Here is a 16,815-nt window from a genome sequence, read left to right as displayed (position 1 = left end):
GTAATTCATTTTATAGAGAATCATATAAAAAACAAATTCTACTTCTTCAAATTGTACAGTTTATTTTTAAAATCTACTGTAAAATCTTACAGTTTGACATAATTTTTATAGAATCCTTCAGAATCTATAAACAGAAGCTATACCAAATATGACCGTAATCATTTGAGAAGCCATAGTGAACCGACTCCTTTCCTGTCACCACTTTGCTGAAGTAAAATACACTTCTTTATTGTATGCATGATCCCTCGTTATTTGAACTTCCCGAATTAACAAGGTATTACGAGTCTAGGACAGCATAACTCGAACACTGTATTCTCTTTATTGTTGGCTAGAATCGCTTCTATTTGAGATGTGCATCCATACAACATTTGCTAGCATGTCAGATGCTCACATCTGAATTATTTACAACAAATAAACTTTGTTAACTCCAATTCGCGACCGCCAATCTTTCCTGATGCAACCACCAAACGCCTTGTTCGTCTCAGCTATTGGTACAGCAGATCAGTAAACAGCATACCCCTCTTATGATCGCTATGTTCAACTCAACTATTCACTCTGCTCTCCTCTCCAAGATGTACTCACACCACCAAAGTAGCTCTGGATCATTGCTCAATCGTTACAGAGCTCCTAACATGTTGCTGGCAGAAGCAGCGCAATATGGCCTCAGTTTCCATCTCTTAGGGGGGAGGAAATTGGTACAAAGTAACTCAGTTCCATTCAAGGAATCGAGGCCCAGCCCGGCTCGCGTCGTTCCAACAACCGACCGGACAATAGGATAAAAGAATACCTCCAGCTACAGTACAGACTGAGGTAGAACCTTATAGGGGTTTAGGATTGAGTTGGGGTCTAGCAATTTCTTGATAGAAGCCATTAGTTGCACCTGATGAAATCATCAAAATATTAGTTAGGCAACTTGAATAAAACTGCAAAACTAGAGTTACTGGTGAATTAGTATAAACGTTTACCAATTAATACAATGTTGTACTCAAAATAAAACTTCGCATTAGGTCTGTATTAAGCTAACAGATATAAGCAGGAAGAGAAGTCCCCAAGTAGCAAAAAACAGTTCTAAGCTATGTCACGTGTGAAAGGAACACTAGGCTAATCTAAGCAGGAAGATTGTAACAAATAACCTAAGCATCTCTCATGAAAATGCAGTGTACTTATCGTATGTTATGCCGAGATAGTCAAGTCCAAAAAAGGCGGTGCATACAAGCCAGTATATTAAACCTTTTCATGTGGACTGTCTGTCAAGATTTGCCAAGCGAGCAGGTAGCTTGAATGCAAACACAAAATAGCAACTGAATCGATAAAGACTGCCACTCAGTATAATTGGTCATTGTCAACTCATCATGCACTTGTACATACTTAGTGCAAGTGGTGGTAGGACAATATGGAAAGACTTACTGCTTCGGGTGATTTGCTGTAGTGAATCTTCTCAGCTTTCATTAGCCCCAAACCATGCTCTGCACTGATGCTTCCTCTCTGTGCTGAAGTCCACTCATAGACGAATGGTTCAATTTGTGCAAGAATCTAACATTCCGTTGGAGAAACAAAGTAAGAAAGCTATCCACAAATAATCTCGAGACACTTAGCATAAGTGAACGATCTACTTCCAAGTTATATCCAAATAAATCTAAAAGACATACATTGTCATCGTATTTGCTTGACAAGATGTTCAAATGCAGATTCCCATCTCCAAGGTGGCCATAGCCCAATACTTCTGCATTATCACCTAGAAAACCAAAGTACCAAGTTAACTGCAGCCCGTAGGTTATTAGTGGATCAAATTTGACAATTACCAACACGGCAACGCATTTCTTCAACAATATCATAGAGCTTCTCTACAGGTATGGACAAGTCATATTTGTACACAGCCCCAACTTTGACAGATGCTTCTGATATACCCTGCAAGAATGGCAACAAAAGCAGACCCATTTTATTACTATTTTTAAGAGCTATCGTTACACAAGTGATGCCATTACGGTCCATCATTTTTTGTGTTAATTGGTCTTCACTTCTACTTGAAACTTTAGTTTTGAAGGATGTAATTTGGAAAATCAAACCTAATGTCACCCCCAAGAAAACTTGACAACTTCTGAGTTCCTCTCATTTTTATCAAATGTAGAAGTTATTACACGCTAGTTCAGAATGATCACTCTAACGATATGGACAGAAGTGGCGGAGCCAGGGATAAACCATGGGGGGGGGGGAGCGAAAAAGGGCAATACCTTTTACTATGGATCATGAAGAAATACAAAGATGAAGGGTATTTATTATAAAATTTTCCATTACTCATGTATACATTAACAGTCATGGCTAGAGGACAAGCGAGCATGTTTGGTTCCTTTGCCTAGTTTGAATTTGGCTCTCTTAAAAGCAAGGAAATCCTTGCCCACTTTGCCAAGCAAGGCTAGTGGGCAAGGGTAGGCAAAGAAACCAAACATACCATAACATTTTAGGTTTAGCCATGACTGACCATTAATTAACACAAGAAAGTTCGCAAAGATTCAATTCTTGTGTTACCATGCCAAAACAAATAGAAAAATGCCAAGGGGAAGAGAGGTTGGATCTACTTGCAGGTTGATGGGTGCTGCCGGCTGCTATGCAAATGTCCTGTTCATGATGACCAGATCGTGGACATTCAAACATTGCACTGAGAGCTCCTTTCTGGCATCTGCTACATCTTTCTAGTTAATTAGCTCCAACCCAAAAGATTACACCATTCCCCAGACTAAAAAAGAAGAACGCAGCAGCTACCCAACAGATTGGCACATACAGAAACAAAATTAACGGGTGACAGGCGACAGCTCCAATCTCTAGTTTTTCTACAGCTCTGATGTTAAGGATCCATGGCACAGGTGATATAGGGGCTGTAAAATAGTTTTTGGCAGCTTAGGCGGGCCATGACCCCTGCTAGTCTCCCCTAGATCTGCCACTGATGGACAGTTTGATGTTGATTGTTGACAAGTTTCAGGTAGACATAACATTCATCAGTCATCACTAAGCTAAAAGAGACAAACTGAGTAATGATTATAGGATGATAACCTCACGGATTCGCCAAAAATTTGATGCTTGGCTGATATCCTGTGCTATAACTCCATCAGCTACCAGACCATCTTCCATTGAACGCAGCAAAAAAGCTTCCAGCTTTGCTCTACAAAAAAAAGGCAAAAACAAAAGACAAGATGAGAAACTAAGTAATTTTCAACACAAAGAATATGCAAATGAACAATAAGCCTAATCTCAGTAAATGCAAGCTGGCATGATAGCACATTCACATGGTAGTTCTAGAAAAAAAGTATCTGCACAAATCGATCTCTCAAGTAGATGCTAATATGCTAATGTCAATTGCCAGGTCATAAAAGTTGATGTGTTCAAACCGAAATATGCTGAAGGGATCACCAGCTAGTCCATATCTATAAAGGAAAACAATTCCTTTCATTTTACTATTTTGCCCCCAAAATAATGTCAAATACAGAATAGTGTTACCAAGATGAAAACTAGATGGAAGCATGAAGTGTTTGATTATTTGAGAAGCCCCATGAACAAAATAATCAAGTGAAATTGTTATAATCCAAGATCATAATGGGGTAAACATCCGCCGGGAGGATAGCTGGACGGCGTGAGCTGCTAGGGATGAGAGATTAAACTATAGATGAGAGAGATTTAGAATATTAGAAGAGACTAGATAAATTCTTCTTGCTTGCTTGATTGATCGCTAAAGGGGGTGTGGCTGCTCTTTATATCCAGAGCTTGGCCGACTCTAAACCTACTAGGACTCGAGTCCTAAACAGACTGAGTCCTAAACAGACTCCATCTTGAGTCCACCCTGATTACAACTTATCTATTTCCATCTATTGACTCTACTTCTCCTAGCCGAGTTTAACAATGCTAACATATCTAATCCAACTTCTAACTTTACCTCAATCTTTCCTAAACCAAATCCAACTTGCCTATTGAACTTTCCTTTCCTAATATCGCACATAGGAAAAATTGGCATCACATTCTCCCTAGATTAAATTAGCAATATTCAGAGATAACTCAGAAATCAGAATGAAAGGGCAATAGCAACTTAACAACTACCACTGTCATGAAACATTGACATAGACAAAGAAACACTGTTGCAACATGTTCTGATTATACACGAACTTACTTGTCATACGATTCATCACTTCCTGTGGTCTCAATTAGAACATAAAATTTGTACGGAGATGCAGGTAAAGGATTCTGAACTCCTTCCAAATGTCTCATAGCCTCCAACACAAAACAAACAAACAAACAAAATATTCAAACCAGACAAGATAAATAAATATTTTTTCATATATAGGACTAGGAGCACCTTAGAAAAACAAGTTCTTTTTCATATAAGAGTATCATGGCATACTTCATTTCATATAATTGATCTAACCTGACAAGGGATTCACGATTTTGTCCCCACTGTACTAAATGTCAACTTGTGACCTAAAGCTGGGTTATGTCTAATTACGGGGGCAAAGTTGAGGGACCAAATTAGTTATTAGTCTGGACTTTAAAATGAGGATAAATAACATATTTTGTGTCTTCACTCTTTCTCTAAGATGTATAACTTGCTTAAAAAAAATTCTAATGTACGTACCAGATCAATACAGTGATCATCCATGAACTCAAATGCAGATAGGATCTCACCCAAGTTCCTCCTAGCTGCCAGCAGTAATTTCTGAGAACACAACCAACCAGTAAGCAGTAAGCACTATCTTGAAGATTTCATACATACGCTTCATAACAAGCGGTCAACGATGTCTGAATAGATTTTTTTTTTTTTAAAAAAAGGAGGAATGTATCAAGGAAAATGAACCTGACAGCTTATGTAGTCATTGCAGGAAAGAAATGCAACATTAGTTGAAGGTAGCTTTGCAGGCGTAAGTACTGATATTCCGGTGACTACTCCTAGCGAACCTTCACTTCCTGAACGATAGGTTGTGTATTTACTAACTGCTTGGTATTATAAAAATAATAATACTTGTACAGTGGTCAGGGAATAGTTAGCACATTCAGTACATACCAATAAATAAGTGCTTCAGATCATATCCAGTATTGTCTTTCCGTAAAGTAGTAAGCATATCAAGGACAGTTCCATTGGCCAGGACAACTTCAAGACCTGTATGGGAAGAAATGAATCGCTGAGAGCTAACAACATATCGTGCTTTCGAAAAAGCATTTAGCAATTCTCATATTACACATTGGTTGTTTTTGTTTAAGAAAAGCACATCACTAACTTAAAAGGGAAACAACATATACCATGAGAATTCAACACAGCTGAAATTTATAAGCTCAATATTTGTACCTACCAAGTACATTTCCATGAAGTGAACCATAGCGTATGAAACGCAGGCCACCGGCATTAGTTGAAATGTTTCCACCAATGTGGCAACTACCTTTCGCTCCCAAGTCAAGTGGCATAATAAACCTGAATAAGAAAGATGAAAAGACATTTTCGATGCTTTGCTCATCAGGTAACCAGATCAAATGGGAAATTCTAGTCCATGCAACAGGCAAATTTGGATAACTGAGAAATGCACTTTGGGTCGCTAAAGTAAAAAAAATATATCATTGCATGAACACTGTATTAGTCAACTAACGGACCACCTGTTGGCAAACATTGATCATGGTGCCCTATAATTTGTAGTTTATGTATGCTTTTCCTCTACCACAATATCTTAAAAAAACACAGAAAATCTATAGCAGCTTGCATCGTATCTCATAGAACATGGAAAATTTTGGATCTTCAAACAAAAAATTAATACAATATTCAAAATGGGCTGACCTTCAAAGTCTCGCAAAATTATTATTTTTTCCAATTAAGTAAACACGAACAAGCAACACAGATTAGACAACAATGAACCAATGATCATATCAACCAGCAAATCAACAATAAAATTCATACTATAACAGTGACAAAAGAATATAATATCAATCATTGTGAGAAGCAGATCAATGCTGTTGGAAATCCTGAGCCGAACACACACAAACATAAGCATAATTTTTTGTACTGCGCTTAGACTGCAGCTTTTCTGTTTTGCTTCTCTTATTTAAAGGAAACAAAAACTAGACCATGCAGTACGTTATGTCTCTAATCAAAGCAATCTAATTAGCTACCGTTACCTGCTGCTTAATGCACAAATCAAAGCAAACTAATTAGCTAATTTACTACCACACTTGCGGCAAGAATAGCTCAACAGGTCCCCCCCCCCCCCTAATCTTGTCGCTGCCTTTTTTTACTTGTACAACACCGATCTTGGTGCGTAGTTCATGGAACCTAACGCGACTGAGCGGCTTGGTGAATATGTACCCAAGTTGCTCCTCTGTGCGGATGAACTCAACATCGATCATGCCTTGATCCGCACACTCCCGGATATAATGATAACGCGTGTCGATGTGCTTGCTCCGGTCGTGATACACTAGATTTTTGACCAATGAGATTGTGGACTTGTTGTCCACCTTCAAGACCAGTGCACTAAGCTCTGAGCTGAGCATATCACTCATAAGCCGCACCAGCCAAACACCTTGGGATGACGGCAACCCCATCACTGGAAGGACGACAAGACCACCACCTTCTGCTTGGATGACTTCCAGGTGATGGGGTTACCGTCGAGAAAGAAGATCATCCCGAAGGTGCTCTTCCTATCATCGATGTCGTCAGCCATGTCACTGTCGATGTAGCCTAGCAAACACGGCTGCCCGCTCTTTTTCTTCCCAGCCGTGTAGAAAATACCTCATGTTCTTGTCCCTGCAGCATAGCGCAATATGCGCTTGATGGCGATGAGGTGTTCTTCACGTGGCGCCTCTAGGAAGCGGCTGGCCTAGCCTACTGAGGTCCGACCGGGAGTGCACGAGGTACCGGAGGCTCCCAACCAGAGTCCGGTAGAGAGTAGCATCGGCCGGCGGGGATGAGCTCGACTTGCTAAGCTTGAGGCATACCTCCATTGGAGTCTGGCAAGGATTTCAGTTCACCAGCCCGACCTTCTCTAGAATCTTCAATGCGTAGGTGGATTGCCCGAGCTCGATGCCGTCCGTCCGGACTCTAGTGCACCTCAATGCCGATGTAGTACCTGAGCGCCCCCAAATCACTTGTCCGGAATTGATTCTTCATCTCCCCCTTGAACTTGTGGATGCCGCTGGTGATGATTAAGTCATCGACATAGACGCCCGCCTTCACCTCGCATGTACACTCTGTTCGGAGCTGCTGCGATGAAACCCGAGGGTGAGCAAAATGGCATCTACCTTCTTGTTCCAGGCGTGTGGTGCTTGGCAGAGACCGTAAAGCGCATTGTGGAGACGTAACATCTTGTTCTTGTGCTTGCTATCAATGAAGCTGAGGGGCTGCACGACCTCCTCCCAAAGATCACCGTTCAAGAATGTCGACTTGACATCCATATGGTGAACGTCTCAGGATTGATGCGCGGCGATGGCGAGTAGGAGTCGCACCGTCTCCAATCGGGTAACAGGGGCGAAGATCTCATCGAAGTCCGCCCCCTGTCGTTGGATGTAGCCCTTTGCGACAAGGCGCGCCTTGTGCTTCATAATGCCTCCACGCTCATCACACTTCACTTTGTACACACACTTCAGGCTGATCGCACGGTGACCTACAGGGAGATCGACAAGGCTCCAGGTCTTGTTGTCAGTAATGGAGTCTATCTCCTCCTGCATCGCCTTCCACTAGTTGTAGCTCTGCTCTGCTTCAGCGAGGGTGCTTGGTTCCTCGGTGCTCACCATGTGAAGCTCGTCGAAGTCGAGTTGGCGTAGTGTGTACCCTCGTGGCGTGACCGGACCGAGGATGTTGTCGACGGTGCGGTAGCCCTGGGATCGTCTTCTTCAGCAACCGCATCAAGCCCGAAGTCGTGTGTGGATGGTGTGACGTGCTCGATCACCACCGGAATTCAATTCGCCACAGCCGTGAGTGTCGCCGGTGAAGGTATTTGGCCATGGTCCGGGGAGCTCACACATGTGTCGTGCACTGGCTACCTGGTGACCACGTACTCCACCATGAAAGGGTCGTCGCTGTTCACATTGCACTCCTTTGAGCTCCATCTCCACTACGCCGATTCATCGAACACGATGTCGTGCGTCACGTGCATGAGCATACTGATGGGGTCCTACACCCGGTACGCCTTGGACCCGCTCTTGTAGCCGACGAAGATCATCAAAGTGTTGTGGCCATTGAGCTTCTTCAAGTGAGGTTTCACATTCTTGACATACGTGACGCAGTCGAAGGTGCAGAGGAAGTGTACCGCCGGCCGCTCGCCATGCTAGGCCTCGTATGGCGTCTTCCCGTCAATGCTCTGAGTCGGCGCACGGTTGAGGATAAAGACGGCGGTGGAGATGGCCTCACCCCAGAACGTTCCAGGGAGGCCATTTGCCTTCAACATGCTTTGGGCCATGGCGACCATTGTCTAATTGCAGCGCTGAACGACTCCATTTTGTTGCGGAGAATAGGGAGCCATGAGCTGCCATTGCGCGCCACGCTCGGCACGGTATTCACAGGATTCCACTTAAGTGAACTCGCCACCACGGTCGGTGCGAAGGGCCTTCAACTTGCGCCCTGTCTCCACCTCCCCCGTCGCCTGGAATCGCTTGATCACCGTTGTCGCTTGGACCTTGCGAGAAAACTAAGCCACATGTAGTGGCTCATGTCGTCCACGAGCAGGAGGAAATAACGGTTCCCGCTCGGCATCGTGGGTGCGATGGACCCACATAGATCGCTATGCACAAGGTTGAGGACGTGCTCCGAGCGATACTACACCAGCTTGGGGAAGGATGCTCGCCTTTGCTTCCTGACGAGACAGCCGTCACAGACTTGATCAATGTGATCGATCAGCGACAGCACTCGCACCATGGTCTGCTTAGAGAGCTTGCGTAGGGTATATCTTTTCAAAGGCTGGGCCGGGCTTTAAAAAGCCCGAAGGGAAAACCACAAGCCCTAGCCTAACCCGACAGTGGGTTATTTCGAGCCGGGCTCAGGCTTTTTTCGGGCTTTTTTGGGTTTCAGACCTATTTTTGAAGCCCGAGCCTGCCTGAAAAAATCTGCAGGCTGGGAAGTTAACCCCGAGCCCAACCCTGTGCATTGGTCAAGCCAAGCCAGGCCAGGTCGGGCTTTTTCGAGCCGGGTCAGGTTGGGCTTACCATGAGCAGGCCTAGCGCAAGGACTGGAAGTTGAGGTGCCCGTACCTCACATGCCAATGCCATGCCTCCTCTGAGCATCTTGCCGACAGACACTAGTCGTGCGATGTCGAGGCTAAGCATGTACAACTAGCTAGGGGACCGTCTCACCCTCGCCAGTAGACGTCGATCCGAGTCCCAGATCTGCAGGACGCGGCCATTGACCAGCACTTGGCAGTCGTTCTCGACCAGTAAAGGTGAGTCGAGGAATCAAGTACACCCCCATGAGGGCGCAGTGCTCACCGTTCTTGCAGGTGAACAAGATCGTGCTGTGCCCCTCGATGTCGACAACGAAGCTATCGTCGAACTTGACGATGCCCCGGATTCCGAAGTCGATCTCGTAGAAGGCGGTGCATGACTCGGTCATGTGGTTCGTGGCGCCGATGTCGAGGTACCATAGCCGATCGTCGTGGTCCTTTCGATCAACCTGCGTGAATACCTTCGTCTCGACCAACTGAAGAGGGTTGCATCGTGGCGGAGAGGGTGCCGACACAGCGGGTTGCGGTGGAGTGGACATGGCAAGCGGCGCGACACGCATTGGCCATCAAAAGCGTGGGCTCGTCGTCGCCCTGCGTTAGGTGGGCCTCGGCCCGCTTTGGCTTGCTGCAGTAATCCTTGGCCCAATGGCCGAATTTGCTATAGTTTCAATATTGGTCCCAGCCACCTCCTAGGCCGGATGTGTTGGCGTTGTCGTCGTGCAGCCCGTTGCAGCGATCGTGTCCATGGTTCTTGCCATGACGACGATGGGAACCTCCATTGCCACCACTATTGGATCCTCCCTCGTCATCACGCTTCTTCATGCGAGCTAGCCACTCTTCCTCAATGAGGAGTATCTTCTGCCCGCCATTGTCGCTCGAAGAGCCGAGCTTGTACCTCTGTTCCACAACGCGCAAGCGACCAGTCACCTCCTTGATCAAGAGCGTGCTCAGATCAAGGAGGGTCTCGATGGAGATGGTGACCTGCTAGAGACATTTTGGGACAACCTGCAGAAATTTTTGCACCACCTTAACATCAGTGACTTCATCCCCTAAGACTGAGGTTGTTGGCAAGGCTTGTGATCCTCATGGCGAAGTCGTCGACAGACTTGCTATCTTTTAACTCGATCTCGTCAAGCTCATGGCGCAGCTTCTGTGCATTCGTTTCTCTAACACACTCGATGCTGATGAGCATTGTCTTGATCGTGTCCCAGGCATCCTTGGTAGTGTTCTTGATGACAAGAGTTGACAACATCTCCGGCGGCACGACTCGGAGAATGACAGACAACGCCAGCATGTCATCACGGTAGTCACCACCGTCGAGTTTGATTGCCTCCCAAAGATCTTGCGTCTACAGGTTCACGCGCATCACGAGCGCCCACTCGGTGTAGTTTGTCCTTGTGAGCGTGAGGTAGACCATCGAGCCTGACACCTCCTTGACGACACGTTGCACGACCACCTCACGGCCACCGCCATCATAGTGCTGCGACCGGTGCGGAGGTGTCGGTGAGCTACAGCGGCCTCAGCATGGAGGAGCCCTCGACTGCGCGCCCCTAGGAGCCCATGACGACATAGCTGATCCTAGAACACTGACTCTGATGCCAAATGTTGGAAATCCGAAGCCGAACACAAATGAACACAAGCAAAAAAATTTGTGTTGCGCTATGATATAATTAGGTTGATTGGATCGGTATAGATAACTAGAGGAGCGTACTTGCCCTTTTAAGGAGGCTCTGAGCAGCTAATTTACATGGACTAAACTTATTAATTCATTGCTTCATTACAACGGATGATGCGTCCTCCTTTATATAGGAGCTGACCCAACAAATCTTATCTCTAAGACTAACTAATATATCTAATTTCTAACTAATTCTAATCTGATTCGACCCAAGGCTGAAGACCGTTTTGAATCCGAATGGACGTGAGGCTGGCAAGCAAGCATTGGAGTGTCACGGCCAGGATGATGGTGGTGTTGGTTGCAGTTGTCATCAGGAGATTGAGTGACCGTTGAAGGCATGACATCAGCCAGCATCGAGGCGAACACCAAAGTCATCCCGACGAACGTGCACAGGTCCTCGATGGTGAGCTGTCAAGGTGAATGTCGATGCCAATGTGGGGAAGCACAACTTGATTATTGATGACAGATGGGATCTCCCGGTTGTTGTCCCAGATGTTGATCTCCTCATTGTCATGGACTTCAGCCATCTCCATCTTGCTTCCCGCGGCCACAGATGCTTCTGCCACGGTAGACAGCCACAGCACCTCATCAGTCTTCGGTGGTGGTGACGCAAAACCCCCAACATTGCCCATGCAAGAGCCACCAGGCTCGTGCGCGATCGGCTCACTCAACAGCTGATTGACAACCATGTTGAGGGAGCAAAGCTACGCTGTGATGTGTTTGATGTTCTTGCTGTCGCGTTCGACGACGAGCAATATCCGATCCAGCTTGGACGAGAAGTTGGCCATGGTCATAGGATCATCCATGACTAATACGGCCGTGTGGTGTGATGGGCAGCGCGTAGCACGGCCGATGTGAATGCGTGGAGGGCGGTCGTGCTAGGTGTGAGGCGTGGAGGCCAGCGCAGATCAGCGGCACGAAGGAGCGGCTGCAGGAGGCCAAGAGCCAAATCCCGCACCCGCACATCCTGGGCGATGGCGGCGGCCGAATCCGACACGAGGCGGTGGGAGCAATCTCGGAGGTGTCGGATCTCAACTTGGTGGAGAGGCTGGGGCGGCCGGTGTTGCGGAAGCGTAGGCGGGAGGCCAGCGTCACGTGGCGGCCTGTGGCGGAGGGGCGGGTGACACTTCGGAGGATAGGGCCGGGTGACGTAGATCCGGCGAGCGCCCCATGCAGACGGGCAGCTGTGCGGACAAAGGAGCTTCGACAACGCACAGGCACGACCGGCCACACAAAGTGTAGACCGGCGCAAATCGACAGCAGACGACGCGGAGAGGCTGGCCGACAGTCGGATCTGCGAGCGGAGCGGGAGGCAACGTCGATCAGGTGGTCGGGCGACGCAGGGCTGACGGCGTCAGCGGGGCAGGCAGTGTCGAGCGGGCAGGCGCAGTGCTGGTGGTGGATGGCGTCAGGCGGCGCCGACGCTTGGAGAGGCCGGGCTAAGTGGTGGCGGCAGACGGGTGGCGAGTAGGAGGCCCGATCCGGGCGAGCAGGAGGCCCAATCCGCTCGAGTTCAAGGTGGGCAACGCAGAGACGAGTTCGGGAAAACGGCAACAAAGACGCGATCTGTTACGAAGGGGATGGCGGAGGATCAATAGTGCTCTGATACCAAAGATGATATCGTTTTAGTTAGTTGGATCGGTATGGATAACTGGCGAAGAGTACTCGCCCTCTCAAGGAGGCTCTGAGCAACTAATTTACATGGACTAAACTTATTAATTCATTACTTGATTACAATAAATGATGCACCCTCCTTTATATCGGAGCCAGCCCAACAAATCTTATCTCTAGGACTAGCAAATATATCTAATCTCTAACTAATTCTAATCCGATCCCTAATCTTATCTCTAACTCAAAGCTATAGTCACGTGCTCCTACAGTACTAACCAAACTAACTAACTAACTATATCTCTATCTAGATACTCTCCATAACACGCTAAGACTGCAGCTTTTCTGTTTTGCTTATCTCTTATTTAAAGAAGACAAAAAAATAGACAATGCAGTACATTATGTCCCTAATCAAAGCAATCTAATTAGCTACCGTTACCTGCTGCTTAATGCACAAATCAAAGCAAACTAATTAGCTACTGTTACCTGCTGCTTAATGCCAAGCTTTATTGCTAATTTACTACCATGCATGCGACAGGATTAGCTCAACAAATGCCAATTAGGGCTCCAGCATGGAAATCAAAGAACTGGTGTTCTCTAAAAAGATAGCTAATGATTTTCGAAATGAAAGTATCAGTCAACAATTTCAGTAGCATGCACCAAAGTACTGGGGTACACACTCATCAGTGATTCCTCAAGCAAGAACAAACGAATATGTACGAGTATGAGACCTTTATAGACTGATAACTCAATGCCTAACACATTATAAACGAATAAAGCATACCCTGTGCAGGACATATGGAACAGAAATCAAAACCAAACTAGGAAAGCTGCTAAATTTAACTTTACCCTTCATTTTCCACGAAGGCACTTAAATTCTCCAACACACAACCAGCTTCACAAGTAAGAATACCATTTACCTAGCAACATCATAACAAGCATACTTAGAACTAGACATTTTTTATGTGAAATTATTCAAAGATTTCTTGTGAACCTTGGATGCTTTAGAAGAAGCAACGGATGATAAGATAAAAAGATTCAGGGTACTGAATCTAGAAAAAGGAAATTGAACTCACGTTATCAAAGGAAATGATTTTGTCCATGCCAGCAAGGCTGACGATCACCTGCAGACAAGAGGGTAAAACACTAGTGATCTTTGGCCTAAACATAAGGAAGAAGGAACAAGACAAATTTGTAAAATGCAGAACCACTGCATACAAAACAAAATTAATCTGCCACATCCATAAGCATAAGAATATGAAATACAAACTAGATTAAAAAAACTTGACAAAAACTACTAAAGACAATGTTAAGCATAGTTGTGGAAATTGAATGAAGCCTATGTGATCTATTCTCTATATTTCATAACTGATCTGATCAGACCATGTAAAATAATAGTTCTTCAGTTCAAAAAAAATAATAGTTCACCTTTTTGCAGGGAAATAGTTCATTTTTTATAATTATGAGCAGAAACGTTTCATGATTTGCATAAAATGAAAGCAAGGAAAAGAACAGGATGAATTCTAGCAAAACAATGAATATTTTCAAACATTTATTTCCTAATACAAAGATTAAAAACTTGTAGTAAAAAAAGCTTTAGAATTACCTCATCGTAAACAGGCACACTGCCACCTACAAGGCCTGTGTTGCCACCCTGTGGAACAACAGCCAATCGTCTGGAGTTGCAATAAGAAAGAATCTTAGAAACCTGAAAAGAGAATGATTGAATAAATTTGCACACTATTTTTTTTTTTTGTGTTGGAACAAGAAGAAAATATCTCTCCATGAAAAGAACATGTAGACAACAAAAGAACCAGTCCAGCACAGCATTATGCCATATGCCAATTGCAGTGGTTAGATGATACCCTTTTCTTTGCAGTTGCACATTCAGATGTTTTTTGAATTCCTTATAGTGCTATGCAGGGAATATATGTTTGCACAGACTGCTACAACATTTTATCTCAAAGACTAGTGTGTTTCGCTTATTGGGCATTACATATTACTTCATGTAGGAATATATCAAATATAGTGATATATAAATGATCACCGAGATAACTCAATACTCTACGGGTAAATTGATGTGAACAGATAGAAAAATGCCAAAAAAGACAAATCACGAACAAAAGGGAGACAGTAACGAATGAATATATTGGTGAAGTGATTGAACCAAGCCTTATTGTTAAATATGATACAACTATTTTCTTTTAGAGAAGCAAAACCCATCCAAATTTAGAAGGCTAATGGGCATCATGGTGACTGCACATCAACAAAGGTTAAACCACAATGCCAATAAAATCATGTTAAAAACGATGGTAGCTACTTTGTTGCATCTTATCAGAATCATGAGGCAATAGCATTGCAGATACCTGATGTTCATGAAATTAAAATTTCGAGTGGTTTTCTGATGATATACCTCAGTAGTACTTTTTGGTAAAAGCAATAGCTGACTTGCACCCCTGTATTTTCCCATCCAGTCCACATTTGCAACTGCCAACCTGTCTTCATCCTGAACTACACCATTTTCACCCAAGATGCTCTTGAAGTAGGAAACATCATCAGAGTTGAGCTCTGAATAGGCTGGATTCCTCTGAATGTGTGTTGCTGCAGTACCAAATGTACGCTTGTGAACTTCAGAAGCTTTGTTAGCACTGTGTTCAGCATCATATGTTCCCATAGTTCTACGTCTGTACTGAGGGTGCTGTGGACTTGGAATCCAGTGGAATCTTCTACGAGAATTCACAGTGTGGTTTGCGCATCCATATTGAGTATCAGACATGCCTGACAAGCATGATTTATCATCAGATTTCAATGAAAAAACATGTTGCACCATTCTACAAGGATCGTTAGATATATTTAATTACCAGTCTGTATTTAAACTGTAAAATTCTCTTGACTTCTGGGGGAAAAGTCTCAGTTGGGTTTGATTATTGGTTTTGTGCTATTAAACTATTAAAGGTACCACCATCCTTGTCAAAAGAAAAAATTGCTACTGCCATGGTTCTTATCCTTCGAACTATGCTCAGGAAGTGAAGCTTTAGTTTTTTCGTTAAGATGCTAGTTGACCATACTTCAGCGTAGCATGGAGACAACGAACAGTATATAAGCATTTGCAAATAGATCAACAGAAACACAAACTTGTATTGTTGTTCCCATGGACAAGAAAGCTCCAGGCATATTTATGGGATACTGAACTAGTACAACAATTTGTCCACACCAGACTTATTCTCAATATTTCGAAGTAATCAAACTGAGTCGAAAATTCTTGTACACCATATGCAACCAGTTCTTAAACCAACCTAGAAAGTGACACCCATTGCACAAACTTACCCGATCGATTCCTATATAGAGCCCCATTTCTCTTCTAAAACTCTAGCGGAATCACAAACCAACATAGGACCACCTTACAACAAACAACTGCAGCCAACCGGACCACAAGGCAAAAATATTACCGCTCATAATGCGACTTAACTCACAGAATCAAGCGTTGATATAAAAAAAAATCTGCAGCTTAGCTTAGGTCTTAAAAAAATCTCTCATAGACCGAATTCAGGCCTCAAATTACCGTAAACAAACTACTTATGAGTGAGCGATCGCGCCAAGGATCAGGCCCAATCACCACCAGCGAAGCGATTCCGCCCGCAGAAGGCAGCTAATTACTCCAAATGCACCACGGGCGGCTCGGAGACCAAAAACCTAGACCCCCAGCAAGCAACCCAGTCGGGCATAAACAGAAGCGCCTAAAAGAACAGCAGGGAACAGGGCAAACTAAATCACCTCGCGCCGCCGGTGCCTCGACGACGAGCGGCCCCAGGCGGCGGACGAGCCTCGCTGCCGCGCGCCGAGACATGCTTGCCTCCGGGCTCCTGGCTCCGGATCGGAGTTGGCGCCGTTGGAGAGGAGAGAAGAGGATGGAGTCGGAGCGCGAGGGCGTGCTGAGGACTACTTGCGTGTGTGAGCTGTGACGAGCAGCTCCGACAGTATCTCTAGCAGATATTTAAAATTTTATTTTTAATATCTATAGTTATCTTATTTTTTATTTTTTATTATACTCTTTCTTCCTTTAAATCCACATGTATATTCTGTGAACAATATTATAGTCTCCCCTATCCGTCCGCAGTTTTACGGTCGTAACACGCCATCCGTATCACCATACTAACAGATATAGGCTCCGTTGGAGCTGGTTTGTGGGTGATCTCGAGCGGTAAATTAGCGTGAACAGGGGCACGGCGGGTAATACGATATCCGCTGGAGCTACCCTTAGAGCTGGAATTGGATCCTCTAGCTTCACAAGAAAAACAAAATGGGGCATATACCATAAAGCTTAATACGGTGAAAGCATATGATAAAGTGGGATCG

At 44.7% G+C, this 16,815-nt stretch overlaps 1 protein-coding gene across 1 annotated transcript; it reads right to left on the bottom strand.

The window, feature by feature from the left end:
- Positions 1-296: 296 nt before the first annotated feature.
- Positions 297-16,414, bottom strand: LOC133890592 (probable D-2-hydroxyglutarate dehydrogenase, mitochondrial). Its single transcript, XM_062331039.1, has 15 exons — positions 16,234-16,414; positions 14,873-15,237; positions 14,066-14,167; positions 13,536-13,583; positions 13,309-13,379; positions 5,331-5,449; positions 5,045-5,140; positions 4,838-4,947; positions 4,619-4,699; positions 4,157-4,257; positions 3,049-3,157; positions 1,803-1,908; positions 1,650-1,735; positions 1,408-1,533; positions 297-880 (listed from the first exon to the last, which is right to left on the bottom strand). The coding sequence occupies exons 1-15, from the start codon at positions 16,304-16,306 to the stop codon at positions 794-796; spliced, it is 1,680 nt and encodes a 559-aa protein (XP_062187023.1). The 5' UTR covers positions 16,307-16,414; the 3' UTR covers positions 297-793.
- Positions 16,415-16,815: the final 401 nt, after the last annotated feature.

Source organism: Phragmites australis, chromosome 14 (genome assembly GCF_958298935.1).
Source record: "Phragmites australis chromosome 14, lpPhrAust1.1, whole genome shotgun sequence".
NCBI lineage: Eukaryota > Viridiplantae > Streptophyta > Magnoliopsida > Poales > Poaceae > Phragmites > Phragmites australis.
This window is presented reverse-complemented; position numbering and strand designations above follow the sequence as displayed.